This window comes from Gopherus flavomarginatus, chromosome 4 (genome assembly GCF_025201925.1).
Source record: "Gopherus flavomarginatus isolate rGopFla2 chromosome 4, rGopFla2.mat.asm, whole genome shotgun sequence".
In the NCBI taxonomy this organism is placed as follows: domain Eukaryota; kingdom Metazoa; phylum Chordata; order Testudines; family Testudinidae; genus Gopherus; species Gopherus flavomarginatus.
Genome location: NC_066620.1, coordinates 58328049 through 58355802, shown reverse-complemented (window position 1 = coordinate 58355802; position 27754 = coordinate 58328049). Strand labels below are relative to the sequence as shown.

The following is a 27754-nucleotide window of genomic DNA, read 5'->3' as shown; positions in this document are numbered from 1 at the left end:
CATTGACTTCAATTTCCACCTGAGGATCCGGCCCTAAATCTTAGACTTCGGCTGCCAAACTCATTGATAGTTTTCAGTGATTCTTTTTACCCTTGGAGGGAGGAAAGGACCTGGATTACATTTGCCTGGAGCGGTTGTGGAATTTGAATGTGTTTGCATCTTTAGCACATAAGCCATTTGGGGCAAGGATCGTCTCTTTTCTAGGTTTGTCCATCACCCAGCATAGTGTGGGCCCAGTCCTAGCTGGAGCCTTTGGGCATTACCACAATATACACATCTATTACTAATTTAAGTGTCCAACTACAATCAACCTGAAAACTATGGGGAGCCTTACAGATTCAGGGCATCCAATAAGGGACTTTTCATCCTGGTATCTTTGCTAGTTATAAGAACTATGTGCCACCCTGGTCTCTGCAGTCCCATTCTAACAGTGGATTCTCAGAGGTGTCTGAAATGATGCATTAAAAATAAAAGCCAATCTTCATTTCACTGCATCTCGGGTCTTTAGATCCAATCTGTTCATAAAAGTAGATCCCCATGGGATAAAATCTATCCATGTGGAAAGAGCCTGATCCAGCAACCTGTATTCACTTCAGTTGTCCTAACACATTTAAGCCACCCCACTGGCTGACCGAGGACTGCTCGCATGAGTGGGGATTGCAGGGTTGGCCCAAAGTATCCAGCATGTATAACAAGTTGATAAGGAACAACCCTCCATGTCCTGGGAGGGGCCAATGTGTCTAAGTCCAACTCCTTCCTCCTCCGCTGCTTTGCTTTAGGAATAGAGAGTCATCATCATCCACTGTAAAATAACGGGGAAAGTGGTTTGAACTAGCACATCCAACTGGACTGCAGTAACATTCACTATTGAATGGGAGGGTTGTGGATTCTCTGTCTGTGGTGACACAGTATGAGGACCTCACATATGGCTGAATCCTGCTCACATTAGCGTCAATGAGGGCTTTACCATTGACTACAGTGGGATCACAATTAGGCCCACAGAGCAGGAACTAAGATCTGTGCTCTTCAGATCCCAAAACACATAACCCACCCCAAGGGTTCAAGAGAAGCAGCTCCATTACTACCAGCAACCTATGCACACTGGAGCCCGTGTAGTATCGATTCATCCAGCAGCAGATAGTGATGTGAACACATGCACACATCCAAACCATTTGCTACATTCTATAGCCCCAATTAGCCCTCCAAGAAAGTTTGATCTCTTGCATTTTATTGGTGGGCAGATGAACTTATGGCTAATGCAAAGGTTTGGGACTTGGGAGGTCTCCGCATTAATTGCTGTGTGACTGTAGTCGCTCCATGGTTCAGTTTCCCCCATGTATAAAATGGAGATAACTAACACTTCCCTACCTCACATGGGTGTTGTGAGGCCTGGTTAATGATGGTAGCATTTTACAGTCAAAGGTGCATGGCTGTGCTGAGTCAGGCCCTGTTGTTCTAATAAACCCTTTACTACAGCAGGCAAAGAGGTCTCAGACATGGTGTATTTCAGGGAATGGGCAAGTGCATGGCCTTACCTCAGATTCCTGGAGATATATCCCTTTGCCGTCTGTAGTTAAGTTCCGAAAGGCCTCTGTGAAGAAACAGAATGAGGAAAATTAATTCGATGGCCAACGGGGACAAGGACAACTCAGACTCGCCAGCCCAGGAGTGAACTGAAATGCGGAGCCTCTAGCAGTTCTAGGGGGACTCCATCCCATTCAGGATAGTTTGAAATGCCTGTGTGGTGCATATGGGACATTCGCCAGTGACATGTGGGGTACAGTATGAGCTGCCTCATGGTGCTGTGATGATTTGACTCCCAGGGAGATCAGAAGGTTTCCCTCTCTATGGCAGCTCTGGCTGGGACATATCAGAGGTCCTCCTGCTTCCTGCATAATAGGAACATCTCTTATTCCCTTAACTCCTTGCACAAGCAAACACTGCAGTGCCAGATACAAGACTTGCTCTCTCCACAGAACCAAACCTCTCCAGGTTGCCTGACCTAGGAGTCTGGGAAAGAGGCTTAGGGCCTGATTCTCCTCTAATTCACTTCATGATTTCAGTGGGGCTACTCTTGCTCTACACTAGTTTATCTGAGAAGAGAACCAGGCCCCATATCTTGGATCTTACAGCCCTGCGGACTGAGCTGAATGGCTTTGCAAGGGGCCCCAGACTTGTTCTGGAGTCCAGCATCAGAGACATGCTGAGTAACTTCCATACCCCCCATGATCTCCACTCGCAGCATGAAACAGACGAAGCTCTCAAAGCTGATTTTCAGGTCAGGGTTGCCGTATCTAATCGCCATTAGGTTACAGACTTCGTTGCTGAGCGAAATACCTATAGAAAGGAAGATAGGGACCAATAAGGCACCTCGCAGCCATTCAGAGCATCACAGGATAATTGCAAAGCTAACAGGACTTTACCCTTCTCCAGCATCTTTCATGTGAGGATCTCAAAGTGCTTGATAGACATTAACTATGCCTCAAATGAGGGATTGACCTAAACCAGGTCCTCAGATCCAAATGTAACCCCCAAACTTCGAGTGGTTCAAAATCTGGATCATCTCTACTCACAATATCCATGGGAGGTAGCGCAATATAACAGATCCCTCTACCTGCCACTGCAATGCAGCCACCTCTGGGGTAAGGCACAGAAATTGTTTAGCAGCAATATAACACAAGAGTTTAGGAAAATAGGTGAAGAAGAATATCCAGCTGAAACTAGTGGGGAAAATTATCCCTACACCATTTTCAGGGTCTGGATATCTCTCCACGTCCAGGTGGTTGTTTTTTTGTCTCACAAATAAATGCAGGTGAATTCACCCCAAGAGTCTTTCAGTATTTGTGCCTGGAAAGCACAACCCTTATGTTTTAATGTAAATAATGGCAATACATGGATTTGAAGGTTATCTTTCACCTCTTCATTATAGCTACAGTTTTGAATGTTGCCAAGCAAAATGACTTTAATTAACCAGATGGAGGCAAACTGCCAATAAATCCTGAGCATTTAAAAGCCTTGATCCTTAAAAGAACTGCATGAGTGAATCCTTTCTCCCACACAGAGCCTCACTGAAGTCAGCATGGCTCTGACCAGATGCAGGGGTCCATCTGTCTGGTTCTCCTGGCAGGATTGGGGCAAAGATTTTAAAGGAATAAAGTCTGACACTGCTACTGCTTGTGTGCTTGTCTAGCTGACATAGAGGGCCAGATCCTCAGCAGCTGTAAATCAGCATTAGCACCTCTGACTTTGATGGGGCTGTACTGATTTGTACCAGCTCAGGATCTGGCTCTCAAATATATGCCACCCCTCCACACACACACAACCAATTGGTTAAGGTAAAGTTAGTTATGACTCTGTGGGGAGCGTATAGGTTTCACAATAGGGCTTATAATGGAGTGTTAACTATGGAGTGGTTGCCTTCCTACCCCAGCAGAGAGCTGTTAATGAGACATGGATATACTGTACACAGAGCTAAAGTGAAACGTCAGGCTGCAAATCACTTTCAGAAGCCAAGGTCTGGGGTCCTTGTGACACTGATAAAGTATGGTTAACCTGACTGCTGGGAAAGTGCTTGGGAGAGAAGCTAGAGGGAGTAGCAGAAGTAGCTATGGTTAAGGGGGAGAGCGAGTTCTGTGTGTTTGCTCCTCTTACTGGCATTTGGTACAGTCTTTTAGTTCTTTCCCAGTTGGGGGGATTTTCCAGGCTTTTCTGAGGATGTGGTTACTTGCCAAAAGTCAGTGACCTGCTCACCTGTCTCCTGCACAGCTGCATGCAATTCCACTAAGTCCAGATTTCCTGATCTATCAACATCTTTCTTCTGGAAAACTTCCTGTTTTTTTAAAATAAATCAAATAAGTGAAAGAAACAAAAGTGAATCTGAGCATCTTAGAAGGGGAGATCTGTTGGTCAGCAGCATTGACACACAAACCCCACTTTGCTATGTGTGGGGCTCATCAACGTGGAGGTTTCAAAGCAATTCATATACTTAGTAGTAGAAATAATATAGGAAAGTAGTAGATTTTTCCAGGAATCTCTATTAACTTACTCTGCAAAGCAGCCACAGAGTTGGGACTTGTACCTGGAAAAGTTAAGGTCAAAAGTCTGTCTTTATTTACAATCTGACTCCAGTGGGATTTCACAGGGGGTGAAGTCAGGGCAGAATTTGGACCCAAGAAATCTGTTTGCAATGTGCGGATGAAGCACCTATTCAGGGATATGGTGTTCCCACGTGCAAGAATACGCCCTGACTAAAGTTTGTAGGGTCCAGAGTTCTGATCCCAGATGAACCAGTGACTCACTATGGAACCTTTCTCTAAATCAGTTGGGGCTAGATCCATGAAGGAACTTATGCATTGCAATGCCTAACTTCTAGTGTTCTGCTGCCAGGTGGAATTCACAGCCCTGACTTAGACGCCCAGGCTCCCTATACCAATGAACAGAGAGAGTTAGGCACCTAAGAATGGGATTCTCAGAAGCCAGCAAGCTGAGTGGAGAGTTGCCTAAACTAGCCAACATAAAATGCTGGGGAGAGGAGCAAGGCCTAAGCTCTGCTCCCAGGAGTAGCTCGGTGCATAACTCCAGGCCAGAGAGAGGTGCCTATATCTGCTCAGGATTCACAGCCATAAATGGTCTCCTGGAGCTGGATGCCTCAATCCCTTTGTGGATCCTAGCCCCCGACTTTCTTGTGTGTCAGTCACAGAGAGCAGGTCAACTGGGTTTTAAAAGCAGGCACCTCAGTGAGAACAAATGCTGCACCAGCACTGATCTTTCCTGGCTATCTCCATTCTTGCTGGATCCTCCCTCACCTCTGGCGACTGCCCTGCTTAAGACTATGTATTGCCCTGTGTCTTGACAAGCAGGCAACTTTCCCATCCAGTTCACATCCTTATGAGTCTTCATAGCTCCCCAGAGATCAGACTGGTTTCTTGGGATTTAACTGTTTCCTAGCCAACACCGATTGAGAAGTATACAGGGAGGCAAGTAAAATATTTTTGTACCAGATAGAAAAGCAGCCTCTTCCACAGGACCCTGAATTCCTGAATACTCAGTGTGCCAGTGGCATTAAGCTTAGTGGAGGAGTTAAGGTCGATGATGTCTTGGTTAAGGGGCAGAGACTCCAAAATTGAAAAAAAAAGTCAGTCAGTATAATTTTATGATGGTGGTGATGCTGATTCTGGGAAGTTCCCCCTTCACTATGAGCCAGCTCCTGCTCCCACTGAAATCAATGAGTGTTTTGCTACTGATTTCAAGGAGAGCACAATCTGGTCCTTTACAAAACAAACCCCGTTTCTTCCTGACTGAATTGTTGTTGTTGGGAGTTAGGAAATAAGTGAGCAAGGCAATGTCCCAATGATGTAGAAATCACAGTGTAAGTCCCTCCCCCATGAAGAATAAAGCTCAGGTAAAGTATTAGGTGCATCAAATAAATATACAGCCCAAGCTAAAGGATACGTCCAGCAGTGCCAGGATACCTTGGCAGGCATCCAGACTAAACCTCAGCCGAAAGCTCTGGAGATCTGGAAAAGAGAGGATTGTTCCGGTGAATCACTGAACACTGCTCAGAAAAATAGACTCCCAGGGCCTGAGCCTGCGACCCTTGAAACTCCGTGGTGAAACTGCCATTCATTTCACTGGGGATAGTACTGGGGCCCCCCAAACCTTCTGTGACACAGTTCCTCTGATTCACAAGTTTCATCACTTGTGATTCAACGAGGGCAATGGACAAATGTGAGACAGTGGGCCAGATTCCACTTTCAGCTGCATGAGTGTAATTCCCATGGAAGCCAATGGGAGCTCCCTGCGGCCATGTGATGAAGAGCGGAATATGACCCATTACCTGTAGCTAATACAGGAAATAGCAGTGAAAGAGCACCCCAAATATGATTTACTGGGTGACCTGGAGCATTCACTTGATCTTCTTAGGCCTAATTCATCTGTGGTGCAGCTTCACTAGCCACAACAAATTGAAACCCTTGTGCTTAGTGTTTCTCTCTGTCTCTCTTACAGACAGGCAGCTCTTAAACTCACAAGCGTCATTGAAAGCCTAATTCTGAGCATTCCTGGGCCATACACGAGTTACGGGAAAAGAAACAAAAAGAAACTAATCTTGTTGCAACTCATGATTACTGATTGCCTGTAGGCTTCCACGGAGCAGATGCCATAACTCACAAATCACTACTCTACAGAAAGCGAAGATGCTGTAATCTCATTATAGCTCTGTTTATTAAATATGCATCACATAAAGTAAAAGTTTTGAAACAAATGTCTTCAAACTGATTGCCTAGGAAGAGTAAAGACACTCCACCTGGCTTGGTTAGTTTCCTTACAGATTTCACAACACCCAACGGGTCACTTTCGAAAGATACTGACATGAAGATAATAAAGCAATCTTCATTCACCCTTGAGAAAATTAAAGGAACTTGCAACCCTTCAGATGTTTTATCTACCCAGAGACAGGTGCAATGAAAGAGACTAGTGCTGGTAAAACCCATTATTAGAACTGATCAGGAATTCTATTGTCTGCAAATGCCAATTTGTCAAATCAAAACTTTTCATGGGAAAGGGTCAGTTTTGACAATTTTTTTTACTTGAAAAATTTTAGGAAAAAAAGTTTTGAAATTGTCAAAACTTTTAATTTTGATATTTTCTAACAAAGAATTCTGGTTTTCTGGTTTGAAGCTGGATTGAAGATGGATCAGTTGATGATTACCTGTTCTGTTCATTCCCTCTGAAGCACCTGGCATTGGTCGCTATCAGAAGACAGGATACTGGACTGGATGGACCATTGGCCTGACCTAGTATGGCCAATCTTATGTTCTTAAGCAACTTTTGTCTTTAATTTAAGCTAATTATAATAAAAAGTCAAAATTGAAAATAAATGTTTCAACTGAATCCCGTTTTTTTTCCAAACTTTTAGTTTGTGAAAATATTTGAGATTTCGACTTTTTATTCCCATTTTTTATGGGAAAATTTGTTGAAGTCTCAAAAGTTTGTGGCATGAGAAAGCCATTTCCCACTCAGTTCTACTCATTACCCTCCCATGCCTACATCAGCCCCTATCTGCATAAGTATAAAGACACTCAGCCAACTTATTGCTCAAACTTTTCAGGCACTGTATTTTTGGGCCACATCTGTACCAAATCCTGAGAACTGATCCTTGCCAGTTTGGAATCCAATTTGGAACCTAAATTATCGGAAAAGATTCAAATCCGGGGTTTCAAACCAGCTCCTCTACTCCCAGAACTCAAGGAGGGAGTTTGGGAGTTATGGGTCCACTTCAGGCTCATTTCTAATTAGTACCTAATTAATGTTACTAAACTATTATCTCCTAGCACTTACGTGTCCAGACAACGTTATTCAGGATCCTCTGGAGTTGCACAGCGTTTATTTCAGGATGCTAGGGGAGACAAATACTATTGTAATAAATTTCCCCTCCTCTGGATTTCTCAGCATGTCCTGTCTTCACTATCTGCCTTTTCAACCCCACTCCAACTCCCACAGAAAGACACTCATTGACTCTGGGAGTGTTCAATTAGACCTGTAGATTGTTAAAAGCACATTCTCATCTGGTATAAAATGGTCGAAGCTCCACAGACATTCATGCATTTACAGTTATTTACACCAGCTAAAAATCTGGTCCATTATTTTCAAAAGACCCTCTTTCTCTTTTGTGTCATCTGTCACATCAAGCACATAGTCAGCAAAGATGGAAAATTTAAAAAATATTTCCCCTTCAGTTTTCAAAACAGAATTTTGTTTGTTTTATCAATTTTTTCATGGTTTCCAAAAACTGAAATTGAATTTTCTGGAAACTTTTGATTGCTGAAAAACTTCAGTTGCTGAAACCAAAACCTGTCCAAATCACAGAGAAACCCCCTGTGAAAGACAGATGCAATGAGTGTAGCAAGTATTTATGTGCACACTCATCCAACCAAGGAATCAAGAAAACACCCCATGACAACAATCAAAAGTTACATACGAAATGAAAATAATTTTGAAAAACCTGGAAAAAAATCTCAATTTGTTTTCATGAAAAATTAAGCCTCAACATTTTTCAAAAATGTTTACAACCAAAAAATGTTGTCAGAACCAAAAAGTTTTTGTGGAAATTTTCATTTGTGAACATATGCTGTTTTTTATGTGCAAAAAAATTATGTGCAAAATTATGCACAAAATTTTGACCAGCTCTAATTCTCAGAGTTAAACAGGGCCTGATCTTTAGAAGAACTGAACAGCTGCAGCTGGTATCAGTGGGAACTGCCAGCACTCAGCACCTCTGAAAATCAGATCTATAATAATAATAATTAACAATCTGTAATAATAAATATTGTTTCTCTATGAGCAAGACTATTAATCAATTAATAGATTCTGGGGTCCATTGTGGTCATCTAGTGTGACCTCCTATAGAACACAGGCCACAGAACTTCCCCAAAATGATTCTAAGAGCAGAGTTTTTAGAAAAATATCCCATCTTGACTTAAAAATTGTCAGTGATGGAGAATCCACCACATTGCTAAATTGTTCCAGTGGTTAATTACTCTCATCATTAAACAGTTATGCCTTATTTCCAGTCTGAATTTGTCTACCTTCAACGATTGTGTTATACCTTTCTCTGTTAGACTAAAGAGCCCACTATTAAATTATTGTTCCCCATACATACCAGATGATGGGAGTGGCTTTGCTAATGCCTATGTTAACTTTCTGAGCACACCCAGAGTAAATTAGTGGTTTTCAGAAGCCTAAGCAGACCCAAAGTGAGCTGAGTGCTCGTGAATTTAATGAAGAGTGCTTTTCACTAACTGGCATATTTCTCAGCTGCTTACATATTGCACAACTCCTTGAGTGACATTCATGCTGTACCCTTATGCCAATCTCCTACATTCCCCACCAGTTTCCAGCACACTCCAGCTCCCAATTTCCCCAGTATATTCTGACTTTTCTTTGCACAATTGTTCTGGCAGCACAAGCAGCTGGCCTTGAAGAATTTCCTTTGGCAGTTAATGTGTACACTTACATATTCAAAATGCTTATTGAAGAAATCCTCCCAAATCTTGCCTTCATGTTTATCAATTATTTCCTTTAGGGAACAAAAATGTCAATGTTAACTGAAGAAACAGAAGCAGGAGTATCCAACATACAATCACATTCTTCCCAAATTTCACTGCATTCCCTGTTCTGCTATCACCACTGCAATTACTTGCCCAGCCCCCAATGTGGTTTCAACTTTGCTAGTACACAAAAGGAGAAGAGTGGGGAGGAACACAAGTAAATAAAAGGGAGACCCTGTGCAGGCAGATGGAAAAGAAAGAGTGAAGATGAATTGTGATGACCTTGCCAAAAAGAATGGTTTACAGAGTAGTGAAAAAGCATCTGTCTTTTGGTTTGTCTGTCTTGTTCTGGGCGTTTATACCATGTTCACCTTCATGGTACAAGAGATTCTATCTATAGAACAAGACATGGCCTCTCATTTTTAAAGTGCTGTAACATGAGGTCTCACATTCCAACTCAACCCCGACCCATCGCTGCCCCAGAAGAGCACTGCCACAGGAGAAAAGCCAAAGTCCTGATCTGAAACACAGCTTCCGACAGTCCACCTCCCTCATTCCAACTAACCTTGGAAAGGATGAAGCTTGAATTTCTGCCCATTTCGCTGAAAATGGAAAACAACGGAAATGTTAGAGGGTGTCTCCCTTATCACATGTGATTCTCCACCTGCCAAGCAAAATGCCTTCCTCTGCTTCCCAGGCAGGGACCCCAACCTGCCCACACACAGCTGCTGTGTCTACAATAGGGATCCTCCCCAGCAGTGCAATGCCATTAGTGGAAGCAGTAGTGTCAATATGGCTCCAGGCAGCTGCTGGCATTTAAAGCACTGTATCAGCTAACCCTGCACAGAACAGGTCTCCTGGATGTGGTGGAAAGAAGGCCAGTGGCTGGTTGGGCCTAGTCTGCATTAGAGCTTTCGCGGTTGCTACCAATCATGGTGATGAACCAGTCGTAGCAATGGTGGAAAATGTAAGGGGAAATATCCTAATATAGACAAGACCAGTGTCCTGCGTCTCCCCATACAGTATGCACAGTGTCCCAAGTGCCCCTAGTTCAGTGACCTTGTCCTGTTGCACTTCTCTGGAAAGAATAGGACTAATAGCATTGTTTAGGCTATGGAGCAGGTACTTATTCTAAGCTTCATCCAGCCCAGTAGCAGACAGCACTGACCTGTGACTCCACCATCCCGATGGAAAGGCACAACTATTCCAGGAGCACCAAGAAAACACTACAAGCAAGGGAATGGCATCATCTCACCGGAGGACGTGCTTCCTGGAGAAAACTCGCAGGATGAACTCGGACTCCTGCTGGGGTTCTGCGGTGGAGGGAACGATGACATAGACCCCAGGCTGCAGCCGGAAATCCTGAGTCACTTCCCGCTCATTCAGGAAGAGATGCCTTTGGTTGATGGAGGGGTTCCTAGCAAAGAACGCTGGCGCCAGCCTTTTGTTGCTTTTGTGGTACTGTCCAGGGAAGAAACACTGGTTTCAGGTGAAAGTCATGTGGAGAACCTGAGGGGCATGCTTAAAGAAAACCTGCCATAGCACATCCAGTTTCCATAATCCACAAGCAAAGGAGGCAAACATTAAAGATCTAATCAGAGAGCCGAAAGACCAATTCTCCTTGTCTGTCCTCCTGCCAGATTGTCCTTATGGTACATTCTCATTGTCCAGTTTTAAAAGTCACCAAGCAATGGGGCTTCCACCCAAGTCCCTCCGCAGCCTACTCAGATCTCACTAGGAACAGTGGCCTAGAACTTGTTGGGGAGACGGGGCAAGAGTGGCCTTAGGCCACTTTTGCACCCTTCTTATTCTGGGCTGCTGCAGGGGTCATTTCAGCCCCCAGTGAAATTTATAACATCCAGGGGATGCCCTAAACTCCAGCAGCCTTTTGAGCACTGCATTACCCAGAGCAGCACAGAACACCCTATGTTGAGGGCTACATCCTCAGCTTTTTCGTCATGCGCCACAGCTCTGTCCCAGCATGCCCCATGCACAAGAGTTTTTTTTTGGGGGGAAACGGGAGTCGTGGACTTATAGGGTCACATATAGTGGTGGTCCTACACCGTATCTGCACTAGGACAAAGTGCTCCAGAACCTTAGTGGGGTGAGGGGAGAATTCCACCTTAAGTCTTTGCTACAGCTCCCAGGCCTCCGTGTGTGTATGTATCCTTTTGTGTGTATGTATCCCCAATATCCCAGGTCCTACTCAAGGATGCAGCACTCTTTGCTCTTACAAATGGTTTTTATTCTGCAGGACAAAATACTGCAGCCTCCTTATATGAGGTGTGCCACAAAACTGCTCAGACGTTTCACTCTCTTGCAGAATGATGGGGTTCCTATTCTTCTCCCTTTGTCTATATTTCTCTCATGATAATGCAGCAATCTCTCATCTAGAGGGACATGGGGTTGCCCCTTACCACGCATCATATATTACATTCATAGCTTTTATGCCTCTGTCAATACCATGATTCACTATAGTTCCAATTCCAAAAACGGTCTCGGTCTCAGCATTAATCCCGGTGTTCAATACAAACCTGAAACTGAACTCCCCACCACCACCATCCCTGGTCTCCCCATTAGCATGGATGCAGCACAGACAGTGCTGCGGTGTTTTCTTAATCCATGTCAGGCCCATGTGTGCTAGCAAATTTAAACTCACTTGTATTCCTAATGGTGCCCTAACATACCTAGTTCAGAAAGAGCCCATATCTAGGGCTACTGTTTCTAACACAAGGTAATTAACATTGCAAACATGCTGGGGTGACTGTTCGCTAAAGTTAATTCTTTCCAATCCAAGTTCCTGGGGACACTGATTTTGGAAGTGAGTTAAGTGGTTAGCAGGGCAGTCGGTGCAGGATTCCTAGATACAAGATCAGAGCTAGATCCTGCCCTGGCTTATACCTGCTATAGCCCCTTTCAGATCAAGGGATGTAAGTCAGGGCAAACTCACTCCTCAGTTTTTAAGTCCCAGCAGCCCAGCTCAGGTCCCAAATTTCCATGAGGAGGTGAAAGGGCTAAGAACATCCTGAAAATGTTGGCAAAGCCCAGGTGGCAGAAGACACCTGCAGCCTTTTCTCCAGGAGATCCCCAACCATGAGCTGGTGGGAGGGTGAACCACCTTGAGACTCCTCTAACTAACACTGGGCACCACCCCAGACCTTGGCTGATCCCAAGAGTGGGAGGGTGGTGTGCCACCTTTCCCTCCCCTTTGCCCCATCGCTGCTCAGAGCACAGCTCAGATGCAGCTCAGGAGCAGGGCCTGAATGCTGAATTGAGGTACACTCCTCTCGACACTGCCCAAGTCAGAGCTCTGTATTAATGGTGATTTCTTGTAATGCCTTCTAAAGCTTGTATTAAGGCATTTTGAACTGTGTGTCAAGAAACAAAGGCACTCATAGCTCCACAGGTGGTGACATAGAGTCTGAATGGCCCCCATGTGATGCCTACGGAAAGCAGAGAGGGACTTACCTCTGGGCCCACCTAAAGGGGAAGAAAGAGAGAGCATCCATCAGTCAGGGAGTTCACAGCCCTTTGGCTCACAGCTAACAGCAGATGTAGTTTAACAACTGGAGGCAATTCAGTCGGGCTCCTTAGCTTAAAAAGCCCAGATTTCCTCTCTTCAAAAACCTTTCCCAGGCCATCCACAGCCCATTCACCAGGCTAGGGTTGCTGAAACATGTGGTAGCAACAGGACCCTCAGCACTTTCAACAGTCAGGAAGGAGGCTCCCTATGGAAGGAGGTCCCTTGCTAATGTGGCCCATAGGACTGTGGTGCTATGGCTGGAGGAGCACAACGCCCCAGCGGGAAATATGGGAGGCTTTGTACCTGACTAAGGCACAGTGGCCCTAGTTTTCAGAACAGCTGAGCACCCACAACTCCAGCTGAAATCTGCGGAAGCTGGGGCTGCACACAATCTCTGAGGTTGCACATCCCCTCAGAGGAATTGATGCTATGGGCCACATCCCTTCCAAATGTGATGACTGCCGCATCAGGGATTGAACCAGGGACCTCCAGAGCTAAAAGCAGGATCTGCGACATCTTGAGCTAAACCTCACCAGCAGGAGCTGTTATTGATCAAAATCCTTTATGGCTGGGGCATAGAGGGGGAACCTATAGCACTCATTCACCAGGGTGTTACACATGGCTGCAACATCATACCCATGGCCAGCTCCCTGCCCCTCCCCACCCTCTGTGGGGTGATTTTGCCAATATGGATGGTAGCCTGAAAAGGACTCTGTATCCAGCGTTTTCTCAGGAGGCTCCTAGCCCTTCCCTCAGCCCTGGTGCACACACGTGTGTGTGCACACAGACAAACACACACACAGCTGGGCCCGGTGAAGCCCAGTGCACACTGGGGTAGTTGGAGCTCCTTGGCAGCCCTGCAGTCTGACAAAGACTATGCAAACACAGATCACATCCTGAGCTTGATGAAAAGCTCAAGGAAAGCTGTGTCTGAAGGAGCCCAACCGCACCAATTCAAGAGGAGATTCTTGAATGAATGGGAGCCACATGCAGACAGGGAGGTGAGAACACAGAGCCCATTGAGTTTTGCAGGAGGTATAACTCTGAGGGTCTGCAGAGCTCTCACTTGGTTTGGAGAGTTAGGAAGGTTCTCGCGCTGGGCAGGGCAACCTATTTATTCTACCACAGACCAGATTTCTACCCACCTTGAAGATGGAAAACCCTATGGGGAGGTGAGGTGCCCGGTTTCGGTGTTTGCTGCTGGGTTTCTGGATCAGGGACACCAGCACACTGCAGGAATGCAGGGACCTTTTGCTGCCGTCACCCTGCAAAACTTCCAGCCAGTACTGGGGATTCATCCAAAATGTGTCTGAGAAGCAAAACATAAAGACCTTCTGGCCATGTTTTCCATCACATGTTTTGTTGTCGTGTTTCCACGTGAGACCTGGCTTCAGGCTGAGTGGGGGAAGCAGCTCATTTATAATCCCCAGAGGCCCCAACCAAGGTCAGAGCCCTACTGTGCTAGGTAATACACAAACATGTAGTGAGAGAGAGGCCCTGCCATGGAAGATCTCACAGTCTAAGCAGACAAGACAAAGGGTGGGAAGAAGGAAGAATTATTTCCCCTCACTTTAGTGGGAACTGAATCACTGGGGCACCAATTGCCAGGGGTGCTGAGCAGCTGTGATTCTCACTGATTTCAACTGGACTAGTGAATGTTCTACATCCCTGAAAAAAATCAAATCTTAAGCGGTTTGCCCAAGTCACAGAGTCAGGAATTGAAACCAGTTCTTCCAAGTGCCGCAACAGGCCCATAACCACAAGACAATCCTATCTTTCCTTAGGAAACAACCTGATTTCAGTGGTAATGGAGAATAAGCTGGCTCCCTTGCCTGTTCATTGCCAGGCTTTCTAACCTTTTTTAAAAGGTGTCGAATGTTGGTTATGATAGTAACATTGGACTTTGGGTCTTGAGCTAAACTTTTCTTTGCGTGAACAAATTCCTTTCTTTACTATTTACACAGAAAAGTCTAAATCCGGATCCCCTAAAGTGCCATCCAAGTGCCATTCACCTTTGTAGGGCCTCATCCTGCCACCTGCTGTGCTTCCTTTGACCCATCTCCCAATCTGCAGAGAATACATCCACTTCTTCCCATCTTCCTGGCTCATCAGGTCGGGAGTTAATTTACAGATCATCAGATCTACGAAGTGGGTCTTAAAATCATGCAAAGACATCCTGTGAACAGACAGCCACAAGATGCTTAGTCAGCAGCCAATCCGTGTGGTTAAAAAGTAGAGGCTGGATATCCTCAGCACTGCCCCATTCTGAGTTACATATGGTAACCCTTACACATTATTAGCAAGTAAAGAAGTTAATGTTTGCTCCCACAGCAACATGCAGCAGTGGTGAATGCATAACTAAAGGCCCAACAAGGACAGCAGCAGAGAGATACTATTATGAGAATACAAGCAAAAGAACAAGTATAATGAAACTGGATGCAACATTGCCACCTAGTGGCAAAAATATATGGGACTGGGAAGCAGTTGAACAAACACTGTCTGCCTGACAAAGCTTTGCCTGGGTTTGTGTTGAAAATATAATGACAAAAATAGACTTTAAGGGAAGAAGGGACTGACAAAGATTCTTCCTCTGCTCTTAAAAGCGCTCTTAACTTCACATAGAACCACGCTTGTATCATACAGGCTGTTTCTCATGTCCCTTTACCACCAGATGGCAATGTAGCAGCCCCATGTCATTTATCCCTTTGTTTCGTTAAAAAACAAAAAGCGTTCCAATTGCTATAAAGCATCATGTACAGATCTCATCTTAGAGCACAGTAGAGAGAGACAGCAGGTTTAGCTTCAGCATTAGCTGTGGCCTTGGCACTGGGTGGAGGAGGAGTGGAGCTCAGATATTCACAGTTCCATTACCAGAATTCTCCATCATCTTGGTTTCTCCGCAGCAAAATCTTCTCCTTTGGGCTGAGCAGCTCCCAGTTCCCAGAGCTAGGGACAGAAACAAGGCAGCTGATTTTGAAGTGATAACTAAATAAATGCTCCAAATCTATCTTCAAGTTCAAGAAGCTCAATACAGACGTCTGCCATAAGATCAGTTCCCGCTGTAACAAATCTCTGGCCTCAAGCAGTTCACCGTTCGCACTAGACACTGCACCGTGGACACTTAGAATGGCATGGCAGAAGCAGGGCTAGAACCTAAATCCCCCTAGACCTAAAGCAGAGGCTTGAGCTAGAGGCAAATCTCCATTAACTGCTAGCCATAGAGGTCCTATGTAAAACAGCAGTTCTGAGCAGTTCTGATTTTCTTCTTTAGAGAGCACTAATGTTGGATAGCACACTGGCCAGAAGAGCTAGGGGTTGTCCCATTCCATGAGAATTTTTGAGATTTTGAATTTTTTTCCTGTCTTGAAAGAATGAAATGTTAAAATCTGAAAAAAAAGTATATACATTTTTACTATAAATTCACTTATGTTTCTAAAGAAAGTCATTTTGACTTGAAAAGTTGAAGTTTTTCATTTTGAAAATATCAAAATGGAACCTTTCAACAATTTAGAAACTTTTTTTTTTCATTTTTTTTAAATGAAGATGGGAAGTTCATCGAAACTGGCCCTCTCCTGAAAACAGTTTTGGTTTCAACTAATCAACATTTTCCAAAGAAAAAACATGTCAGAAAATTCCCAACCGGCTTTACTGGCCAGTTCATTAGATTATTCATGCTACTTCCAAATGTTTAAAATACAGAAGTTGGATTCTATTTTGTTTGTCAATTCTGTGTCAAAGGACACGTAATCAGAAGAATATTCTGCATCAAGTACCAGAGGCAGCTGGAAGTTATTTACAAGTCAGGCCTACGGTATGCTCTTCATTCCTTCTTCAGAGTGGCCAGCTTTCATGTTATCATGTGACAGACGCAGATCAGAGGAAAGTTACTCTCTCTTCATGCAAGGCAAAATCCAGACATGTTCACAACATCCCTTCATAAAACCTGAGCAAAGAGGATTTGTGCAGGGAACTAACTGGAGCTGCCAAAGAAGGAATCCGCCCCAACCTAAAATGAGGGTAGGTTGCAGCTCTACAGCACAGTACTTTTGCAGCTGTCACTGCAGCCTCTGAGCTGGAATAGCAGCCACAGTCCCTCTGTGACTGAGGGGCAGTGGCTACTATACTTACTATGCCCTCTGTAGAGGTAAAGGAAGTTCCCAGCTGCTGCATCCATGTAAACAGAGATTCAGGGGCTCTTCCACCACTTCCCTTGCCATCTCTACTTGTGCCTTCCACTTTGTCATATTCAGAGCCAGCCTGATGCCTACTTCGCTGAAAAGCAAGTAGCTCAGGCCCTGCAACCACTCTAATCTCAGAATCCTAGAAGCTGCAGTATATAGAAGGTCTTGCTTGATCCGCAGACAAAGGGGTGAATGTTCTGATATAGGATGGCAGATCACCTTACTATTCTAGTTGTCCTGGGATCAGCCTCGCTGGTAATAAGAAAACACCTGTGTCTGATGCTAGATCCCACCGTGTTCATCATTTTGCATTCTGAAGAACCCCCTTGACATTATGTGTCCTTTGACAAAAAAAAGCAGAACCAAAGTTCTGTGTTTTAAATGCTCGGAAGCAGCATGTGTGAAATAACTAAGTTAGTTGAACTGCATTAGCACTGGCTGATCTAGCAAAATACCTCCATGAAGTCATTGCCTTGAAACCAAAGGATATCTGAAAGCAGCCCCACCTGTTCTATTAATGCAGATGTCATCAGCACTAATTTATGCCTGCAGGTGGCAGCACTATTTCATCCACCCAAATCTCTCCTCAACATTAGCCCTGCCCTGTTTCACTCACCTATCGCTCCAGTCTCCTTTCCATTCAGTTTTTCCCCATGGATTTCTCAGTCTCACTAAATTTTCTGGTCCATATTTGCAAGTCACCTGCACAAAACAAATAACATTGAGTTTACCCAGGTCTCTGCAGCCTTTGTCTGGTTTATATTTGCATAATATGCCATGGTGACTCCTCTCCTTTTACTGAGTGTCAACTCGCGCTATTCTTTTCAATTACTCTGCTCAACACGGAACTCTGAACTGAGGCCCGGAGTGATTAAGTGTCTTGCCCTCGGTCATGCAGAAAGCCTGTGGCTGAGCCAGGAACAGAGCCCAGAGCTCCAGAGTCCTAGTTCAGGGTCTTAACAATAAAACCATCCTCACACTACAACATCTGTGTAACTCCCTAGCAATCAACCTGGAGTAGTGCCTGCATAGCCGAGGGCAGGGCTGGGCCATGAAGACTAATTCTATCAGTAGGATGAATAATCCAAGGCAACCTAGAACGTTGCTACAAGAATCTTAATTTTAGCACTTCCTGAAGTTGAATATAACTGGGGGAATGGAGGGGAGGGACATTGTGCCTGGCCTAGGGGGCAGAGAGAGAGTGAAAGGAGTTTCCTCTCTCCACACTCGCCTTCTTGTGTCTTTGCGCAGGTTCTAGGCACAGCAGCCACACTTGTGCTCTCCTGCATGGAAAGACTGTTACAAGGCAAGTGTTGCTGCTGCTAGCCCTCCCAGACATGACAGGGCTGTGGTCCCCAGCCACTAGGCATGCTGGAGTCAGGCACTCTGCACCTTGTGAATGGGATTCTCACTGAGCCGTTTCACCTCTCGTTCCGAAGGCACCTCATGTCTGCAATGACCTAACACTGTTGTAACAGACACCCATTTGGTGGCCTGATGAACTGAGTCTCAGTCCATTTCCAAACAGTGATCATACAAACCGCTACCAGAACTGGCTCCCATCTCAGCAAAGACACCAAGGAATAAATGGGGGCCAGGGAGGTTAACTCCTCTTTACCAGCAGAGGTTGAACCTTTGGGTCAGGGATGAGCCCAATGAGCAGGGTGAGGAGTGAGGACACTGCCTCCCCCACTTTGTGCACCTGCTAATGAATAAATAGAATGCTGATCACCGAGATGATCTTTCACTCTGTGTTTGCCTCATGGCCCAGGATCCGGGAGACCTGAGGTGGGTAGTGGCTTGCCAAGCCATCTGTTTGGTGGCCTTTTCTCCCCCAATAACAGCAACAAGAGCTCTTCCCACCCATGCTCCATCCTATCCAGTTGGCTTTGGGTCCAATGCTCGCTCTACTGCCTATCTCTTCCACTAATCCCTCCCTGCGATGAACTGAACCGATCCAATCTGGAGGCCAGGCTGTCTGATCAGTTGCAGGCTTGGATAGGGCTTCTTCGGTGCTTTTCCCTTAATCTTTATATCCTGCTGTGACACTAAGTGGTGAGACATTCTACCACTTAGTGAAGGTGAGCAACCCCAGTGGGCCAGCCTTTGCTTCACAGTGGTCCCACAGACAACCAGAGATGTTAACTGGAGGCTCCTCATGGAGCTGTGAGCATGAGCCCGTGGTTGTTGCCATCCACAGACACCCCTAATGCCTGCAACTTCTGCGGCACACCCTGGCACGGATCTATCCAGAGTGCATTAGGCTGCAGCACCTCTTGCTGGGATTATGGCTGCACTTTTCCCCACATTTGTCCCTTTATGCATTCCATGCCTGTGGCCCACAAAGTCACAGAGCCTCCTTGGCAGTCTTCTCCTGGTGCTGGACAAGATGGCCAGCCATCAGTCCAGAAAGATGCCAAGTGCTGAGGGTCTCAAACCCCAGTTCACAGGGCTCTTAGGAGCCTGTATGTTCCAACCCACCACTCAGTGACCTGTTAACAACGACCGGCAATCAAAGCTCAAGTCTGACAGAGCCCTGGGATCTGAATGGTGGAACACCAGGGATCCTGACTGGTTCCTTGCTTCTATTTAAACAAAACAGAGAAGCAAGAAGTCAACAGTGCAAGTAGATTTTCCTCGCTGAGGACTGCCTCCCCTGTGCTACCTGCTCCTATTGCCTGACTCAGATCTCCTGGTAATCTCACCCTGCCTGATTTCTGATGCCTGACTCTTGGTCTGCCCTCTAGGCTGTCTTGGCCTCTGATATCCTGGTATCCTGACCTGGTCTGGCTTCTGATTCCTCTTCTGACCACTAGGCCTGACTCCTATTCCAAACACTAGGTCCAACCACCCATGTTCCAGTCATGATCAAGGAGGAAGCTTGAGGGGAAGGTGCTCTGATTGTGGGGCCTATTCCCGTAACTTGCTCACAACATGTATCTGGGCAGAGTTCCTCTGGGCAGTATCCACCATCTCTTCGAATTGCTTAGTGGAACAGTGGGTGCTGTCTGGGGTTCTGTGCTTTGTGTCCCCATCCAGTTTCTTCATTTTAAACCTATGCCCCCATGTTCCTATTCCTGGTTTTCATTTTCCGTCCCATGCATTCAGATGGCTTCTGGGCTCTGTGGCCCCTCACTCAGTTGCATGGGTGTCCTAGGTAGGCTTAGGCCCACTTGCCCAGAATTCAAATAGGCCAGCCCCTTTCACTTTAAGATAAAGGGAATTTAGACAGCTCGGCTTAGCATGCTCTTGTAGGTTATACTGTCAGCAGAGCCCATGAGTCAATTACAGCCTGAGATTTACCCTAGGTCGAGCCAGTGTCCCCTATGTTTTAGTCCTGCTGGTAAAAAGAAGGCAGTTTTGAAAGCAAACCTGTCTGAAGCACTCCTCATTTTCAAGCCACCTGGACATCACTTAAAAGAGAGTGGATGGCGCATGAGGCTCCCCCAGCAAAGCACACAGCCTGCTCATGGTCTGACCAAAGGCTGCAACAGGGAATGCTGCTGGCATTAGAGACAAGTTTGGAGCTAGAGAACCAGCGTTGTCCTTACCTTTCTAATTCCAGTGACTGTGTAGGCATGGCCAGCCACCAGCCCATTCTCTAGGACCCTTGCTGTCTGCATACAGAGAAGAAAAAGAGAAAAAACTGCAATAAATGTATTAATAAAGCAACAGCTGAGCCCAATGCTGCCCTCAGTTCTGTGGATGCGGCTCCCAGTGGAGTCAAAGAGAGCTATACTTGTGTACATGAAGATGGAATTTGGCCCAGTGTAACTACAGACTGGTTCCAGCCAGAGGTGAAAGTAAGCTAGTATGATCCGGTATGGTGTACCGGCAAGAGTTGGTATGCCGTGCCAGACTGGACCAGCTTCTCCAACGGTGATTTAAAGGGCCCAGGGCTCCAGCCACTGCAGGAAGCACCAGGCCCTTTAAATTACCGCCAGAGTTCTGGCAGCCGGGCTCGGGTGGGGATTTAAAGAGCCAGAGGCTCCGGCTGCTGTGGGGAGCCCCGAGCTCTTTAAAGCGCCGCCCGAACCCTGCTGCCAGAGCTCCGGCGGCACTTCAAAGGGCCCAGGGTTCCCCACAGCAGCCGGAGCCTCTGGTCCTTTAAATCGCTGCCGGAGCCCTTCTGCCGCTACCCCAGGGATGGCAGAGCTCCAGCGTGATTTAAAGGGCCCACCGTGGCAGGAGCACCGAGCCCTTTAAATCCCCACCTGAGCCCAGCTGCTGGAGCCCCAGGAGCCGGGCTTCAGTGGGGATTTAAAGAGCCCAGGGCTTCCTGCAGCGGCTGGAGCCCCAGGCCCTTTAAATCACCACCTGAGCCCTGCTGCCGCTACCCCAGCCGCAGCCCTAGCCCGAGCCCTGCTGCCCCAGGGTAGTGGCAGAAGGGCTCCCACAGTGATTTAAAGGGCCTGGAGCTCCGCGGCAGCAGGAGCCCCGAGCCCTTTAATTTGCCCTTTAGCCCTGGGGCTCTGCCTCTGCAGCTGGTAGCTCCGGGGTGATTTAAAGGCCCTGGGGCTCCCAGCCACAGATAGAGCCCCAGGGCCTTTAAATCTTGAAAGGTCCTGCTTCTTCTGGTTGAAGTTATGCCTCTTCCGGTTAAGTTACTTTCACCCCTGGCTCCTGCTGCAAAATTCGGATCTGGGCTCCCAACACCGCCTCGTCTGCAGGGCATTTAGAATGGGGGTTTTAGTTGAGCCCATTACAAGATGGGGGCCATTTGCAAATCTCAGACGTAGGTTTGCAGTTCAACTCCACTGCCTACCCCAAACCCAGACCCATCTCTGACTGTAAGAAATGTGGAACGCCAAGGGCAGTTTAGAAAAGACATACAAACTTAAAAAGAAATCTGTGATTTTTAAATAAAGAATGTGAAACATACTCATGTGCATCATCTTAGATACCACAGAGATGGCAGCTATAGAAAAATGAGAGAGAGATCAGTATAATAATAAACTGCTGCTCAGGTTGGTGGAGGGAAATATTCCCAGGAAAGATGGGGCTGGTTTTAGCCCATCCATCCATTTGACATCAGATTGGGTCTCACCCCTACATGTGTCTGGCAACCCATGAGAGATCTGCTGTAGGTTGCTCTTGTCAGTATATCCCACAGATCAGGAGGAGCCTCTGCCAGTTTTATTGTCATATTAACTCCGCCTGTAAAATCCACCAGCGCTTCTGACACTTGTCCAATCTGCAGATCTTCATAGGAGCCATAGAGCCTAGCAAGAGAGATATCAGTTTATCTGCTATTAATCTGTGGTACAAACGTAGCTAATAGGGATGCAGTGATATTAGAGAGGGGCAAACTCCAGGATGGGCTTGCAAAACCAAAGTGAAGATTGAAATCCATGATTCATTTTATATGAATCCTCAACATTCAGGAGGAGGGGAAAACACTTAATGGATTTCAGGTTTGGAAGGAACTTCTGGTTTCCTCTATTTCTAGTCTAAGTCCCTTCACTAGGAAGTCCTGAAAGGATCTCCTACACTATTCCTTTCGTAATCGTATCTTAGCTAGTTTCTTCGGAATATCTACTGCATTTTAAGACTTTAATCCACTGTCCAATTTTCCTCACCATTAACATATTATTTCAAAATAGCAAAGCCAAATGGAATTGGCTCAAATTTTAGCTAGTCTCTCATTGACAGAAGGCTAGTGTCCAGTGAAGTTTAATTAATTTTCCCTCTTTCATATGGTCTCCCTTCTAATATCTATTTAGAATTCTCTCCCATTCTTGGGATCGTTTTTCAGACCAAATACATTAAGCTCCTTCACTGTCTCCATGTAAGATTATGAAGGTCATGGATCATCTAATTTGCTCTTCTCAGTGTTGTCTCATTTTTAATGTTGATGAATGAAGCTGGATTAACAGCCCGGGAGGAGTGGACTGGAGTGTTCAAACGTGACTTTGTGGAGTGGTTCCAAGCGAGTCCTTCCATTTTTGGGTGCCCAACTGGAGTCATCTTAAAAGGGCCTGATATTTAGAGGGTGGCTGCTCAGTCCTGTCTGAAAATGAGGCCCCTCTAAGGTGTCTCAATTTGGATAGCCAAAAAATGGAGGCACCCCAAATCACCAGTCATTTTTTGCAAATCTTGGCCTAAAGAACTATACGAGTCACAGAATAAGTACAGTGTTTACAGTGGCAATGTAAAGTTCCCCACCCCACCAACCATTTCAAGCCTACCCTAGAAGAACCTTCTCCCAGAGTGAGAGTGTATTTCTGTCTCCATGACCACTGCTTCTTAGGCTCCTATACAAGGGTTCTAACTGGGGCTAATCATCACGTAATTATCATTACACCAAAAAAAAAAAAGCTAGATTTGGTAGGTTTTAATTTTTAAAGTATAGAGATCAGAACCACACACAATATTCCAGATATTGCAAATTTTATAATACCTATTTGTTAGAGAGAAATAAATGCATATGCAGGAGGCAACAAATTGTAGACAGAGATTATCTGCATAAAGCATGACGATTCACTTACTTGGCATATGCCTTCTCCAAAAGGGCTCCCCAGAAGAGATTCTTACAAACAGAGGAGAGAAAAACCAGCTGACCAGCCTCGTTCACTGGCAGTCGGTCATCGACCACCACATCAACCCATTCGCCAAAGTGCCAAAACTGCAAGGGGACAGGAACGAGCAAATATTTCACTGGGAAGTAACCTGCTCTTCATCAATAGAAAAGGACCCATCTATTAGCTATGGGCTGTAACAGGCTGTCAGAGTAACATGTAACCTGTTAAAGGGTGATGAGTCTATTGTGGTCAGTGGGTTCTACCTCCTCACAGATGCCGCTAGTTTTTATACATGGGTGGGGTAAAGAGAGATGGGAGTAGCTCTCAGGCTAAAAGAGAGACCAAGTGTGTTAAGATTTGGAACAGATGGGTCCTGATTGCAGCCATGCTGAGGGGTGTAGGAGTGGCGAAGACTTAGGCTGGAGTATGGTAACCACAGGGGTAGCCAAAGCTGGATAGAAGGATTGAGCATAAGCTTTTTATATTCACCAAGAGGGGGGACTTTGACTCTCTGAGTGTGTCACTTCATTTAAAGAGGGGTTGGGATGACACCCACTTCCTGACTTGAGTTACCTATTCAGAGCGCTCACTGAGGGCAACGGGAATTCACATGGACTATCTGAGAACATGATCTTAATCACGGCACTGTCAAGTATAAGGAATAATTTTTGAGGACCTCCAGTGCTAGGGGGAAGAACGCTCACCCGGAAATGGAAAATGCCAGCGTACTTCCTATCAAAGCTTTGGTTTTGCGGCACGACCATGGCCAAGATGTCTTGGTGGAACGTCAGTGCTTCCAGCGCGGCCAGGAACTAACAGTTTTCTGTACCAAAAGAATGAGCAATTACACTGGGGTGGAATCAAGACAGAATGATTGCTGTCATTGACAAATATTTTTGGAGGAGGCAGCGTGTTGGATGCTTTTAAGTTATAACTACACCAAAAAAAATTGGGATGAGCTAGATTTGTGTTTTATTAAATCAAAACAGGTTTAGTGCTTTACTGTCCTCTCATAGCCTTTTCATTTGGAATGGAGTACAAATGAATTTGGAATGTCACAAAAAAAGTTTTCAGTGAAAAAAACCACCTTTTTTAAAAAAACAAACCTTTTTTTTTTCTCCTGTTTCCAACAACCAGAATTGTCCAAACCCTCAAACTGTTGGGGGCTTTCTATGAAAACTTGAAATTTTTCACAGGGAAAAAATCAGTTCCTGATCAGCTCTAACTGTAACAATCTGCATTTATTATACCTCAAAGCACTTTACAAATGTAACGAAGCCTAAGAACATCTGTTACCCTTTTAACCTGGGTAAACTGAAGCACAAATATGACTTGTCCAACCAGTAAGTCAGTGGTGGAGTTGAGAATAGAACTTGGCAGTTCTGCTCTCACCACTAGACAACACTAACATTTAGAAGTGAACAAATCTTACACACCTTCACTAACTTACCCACCCTTCCTCTTCTCACTTCATAACAGATGCAAGTCAAGGTTGACACAAAGCCTGCTTTGTGCCCACATACACGTATCGCAGTAGTCACAGGCCTTTCTGCTGTTTATGTGATATGAAATATATTACATGCTCTAGTGACTAGGCACAGTGACGAAGCTCCTATTGTTATCATTTGCATAGGATGCATGGCACTTTATAGCCTAGTATGAAGATAAGGTCAGTTCATGTTCCAGCACCAACATTAATAAAAGTCATGTTTATGGCATACAGTGGAGCTTTCAACTAGTTGGGACACTTCCCACCTCTTTGGATCACATCTTAGCCTAGAACATTAGCTTCTTTGTTGAGCATATTGCATAATTACTTAATCCATCTTATGCAGAGCTGGAATGATATTGAAATCAACACCCTTTATATGCAGTCTTACAGAGTTCAAATTAAGCTCAAATTGCTCCGTGTATAGTTATATATACAAAAGAGAAAGTAGCCGTACCAACCAATCCTTGGCAGAGATCAAGCCGTCTTGTGTTTGCAGTATAAAATATTGGAGTTTTATGCAGCTCCTGGAAGGTACAAGACCAAAAAAGAGAGAGAGAGAGAATGTCAAATCATTGCAGTGGTCCTGCAAAACTTTGAGGACTGGATGGCTTCTTCTGAAGCCACTTCACCACTAATGGAGTGAGTTTCTGAGGAGTAAAAGGTCTCTGACATTCAACCGCATTCCTTCTGGAAGTCTGTATCATGTGTCTAGAAGAGGGAAGTCACCTCATTCCTTTCTGACTAGACCTGGTCAAATCAGGGATTTTTTGCTTTGCTGGCAATTTTAAAAAGTCAGAAAAAATATCATTTTGGGTTGAACAAAACGTTTTGTCTCACTTTGAACGATTTGTAAATGTTTCATGATTTTTTTTTAATAATATGAGTGGAAACTGCAAAACCAAAAAACCAAAATGTTTCATTTTGAAAATGTTACAGTGAAATAATGTTTGAAATGAACAATTTGGTGAAACTGACACAAATTTGCAAAACAACAGTATTGCCAAATCGGCATTTATCATCAAAAAAAGAGTTTTGACTGAAAAATTTTACCCAGCTCTATTTCTAACAGGGCTACTTCTGCGGCTGAGCAGGTCGGATATCAGATCCTATACTGATGCCATGAAATAACTATACGATTATCACCAAGACATTGTGGTTCCAGAGTAAACTGATTTTTAAAGATACCTTAGGGATTTTTTTCTCCCTTTGTTCCTCTCATAGTATAAATACATAGCAGAGTTGAGATTGTTTCAGTGCCATAACTATGCATTTATTGCCTTAACATGTTTGGATTTCTTTTAGGTGTAGCCTTAACTTTGAATTTCCTGAGTTTGAATTGCCTGATTTGTAGATAATTAAAACAATCCCTATAAGGTTTTTCATTCTTGGGTTACTAACACGTATATTCAGATGTAACTTGGAATTCTATGCTGATGCTCATTCTTTTACTCTTAGTACTGAGATTCCAATGATGTAATTCACAACAGAGGCTACCTCCTGTCATGTCTTCAACAGCTATGGCTAGTAACTAGGCTAGACAATGAAGAAAAAAAACTAACTGATAGCTGCTGAAGAACTTTCTGTGGCCATAAAAACTCTGTGAGTAATAGTTCAGAAAGAAGACATATTATTACCTCTCCAGGCAAATTCATAAAATAAATGCCAAACTTCTCTTTCACTATTATGATCCACAAATTCCTGACTGTCCCCCAGAACCTCACCCCCATTCAACCCCATTTCCCCACCACCACCATCCACACTCCTGCCCCCTGACCACCACCCTGAACTTCCCTGCCCTCTATCCAACCCCCCCTGCTCCCTGCCCCCTTACTGCACTGCCTGGAGCACCAGGGACTGGTGGCACTACAGCCACACCGCCCAGCTGGAGAAGGGCCATGCCACCGCCGCCACCACACAGCACAGAGACCAGCACAGGCCAGGCTCTGCAGCTGTGCTGCCCCAGGAGCTCACAACCCCAGGAGCTCACAGCCCTGCCCCCCAGAGCATTGCACAGGTGGCGGAGCAAGCAAGCTGAAGCTGTGGGGGAGGGGGACAGTGGCGGAAGGGTCAGGGCTAGCCTCCCAGACCAGGAGCTTGGGGGCCGGGCAGGACAGTCCCACAGGCCGGATGTGGCCCAGAGGCCGTAGTTTGCTCTCTCCTGCTTTAAGACATAATTAAATGAAGACTGCAGACGAGTGGCCACCTCACACCACACCTGGTAGCCCCAAGGCAGCCCTGCAGGCAGCCTCTCACCTCATTTTCCCTTCTTGGGTCCTCAAATAAATTCCACATAGGATTTTTCCAGTCAAATCACACCAGCTCTGCTGATTTATTAACTTGAAGTTCAAAACTAGACACAACAGTGTTCCCTCCAGCCTTCATCTGGGTACAGCCGAAACTCCCCTGGTCTGGTCAAAGTCCTTCCCACCTTAGCCCTCCCCAGCTGAAGCAATTCCCTGACCTCAGGGTCTTTCCTGCAGGAGACTTTTGCTCTCTCTGCAGTCTCAGTACAGCCTTCTGAGCGTCCCCCTTACTGTAGCCACTTTCTCCTCTTTATAGGAAATTGCCTGATTCGCCTCAGGTGGGACTCATTCTGTAACCAGGGTTAACTTGCCCTAGGATCTTCAGCCCAAGGGCAAGCCACCTTGTTTCAAAGACCTATTAGTAGGTTGTTCCGTGCTAACACGGAACATTAATGGCTATCCAGCATAAATAATCCCTCACATAAGAGACATTCACTGAACATCACTTACATGTGGCCTCTTCCATTGTAGCTTTGGGGGCAGTTTCTGCAGCAATGATCCCATTCCAATGGAACGAAGGTCAGCTGGGAAGTTCTCATCCTTGAACAGGCATTTATTCTTCAAGCATGTCTCCAGCAAGGTCTCGTAATTCTGATGAAGAAGTTTGTTGGGTTTTTGAAAGGCTCCCTTGCATGAAGGCACCCGTGGCTTTGATTTCCCTCGCCTCAGGAACGAGAGCAAGGCCAT

At 45.4% G+C, this 27754-nt stretch overlaps 1 protein-coding gene across 1 annotated transcript; it reads right to left on the bottom strand.

Moving 5' to 3' along the window:
- Window positions 1-775: 775 nt before the first annotated feature.
- CAPN14 (calpain 14) lies at window positions 776-27754 on the bottom strand. Its single transcript, XM_050948545.1, is given in 21 exon segments — window positions 776-802; window positions 1536-1591; window positions 2221-2337; window positions 3751-3829; window positions 4998-5066; window positions 5452-5516; window positions 7339-7396; window positions 9014-9076; window positions 9613-9649; window positions 10303-10508; window positions 12516-12527; window positions 13716-13879; window positions 14583-14746; window positions 15442-15516; window positions 17368-17453; window positions 20303-20368; window positions 21799-21973; window positions 23240-23376; window positions 23977-24095; window positions 25219-25288; window positions 27518-27754. Coding segments are annotated over 21 exon segments (2082 nt in total).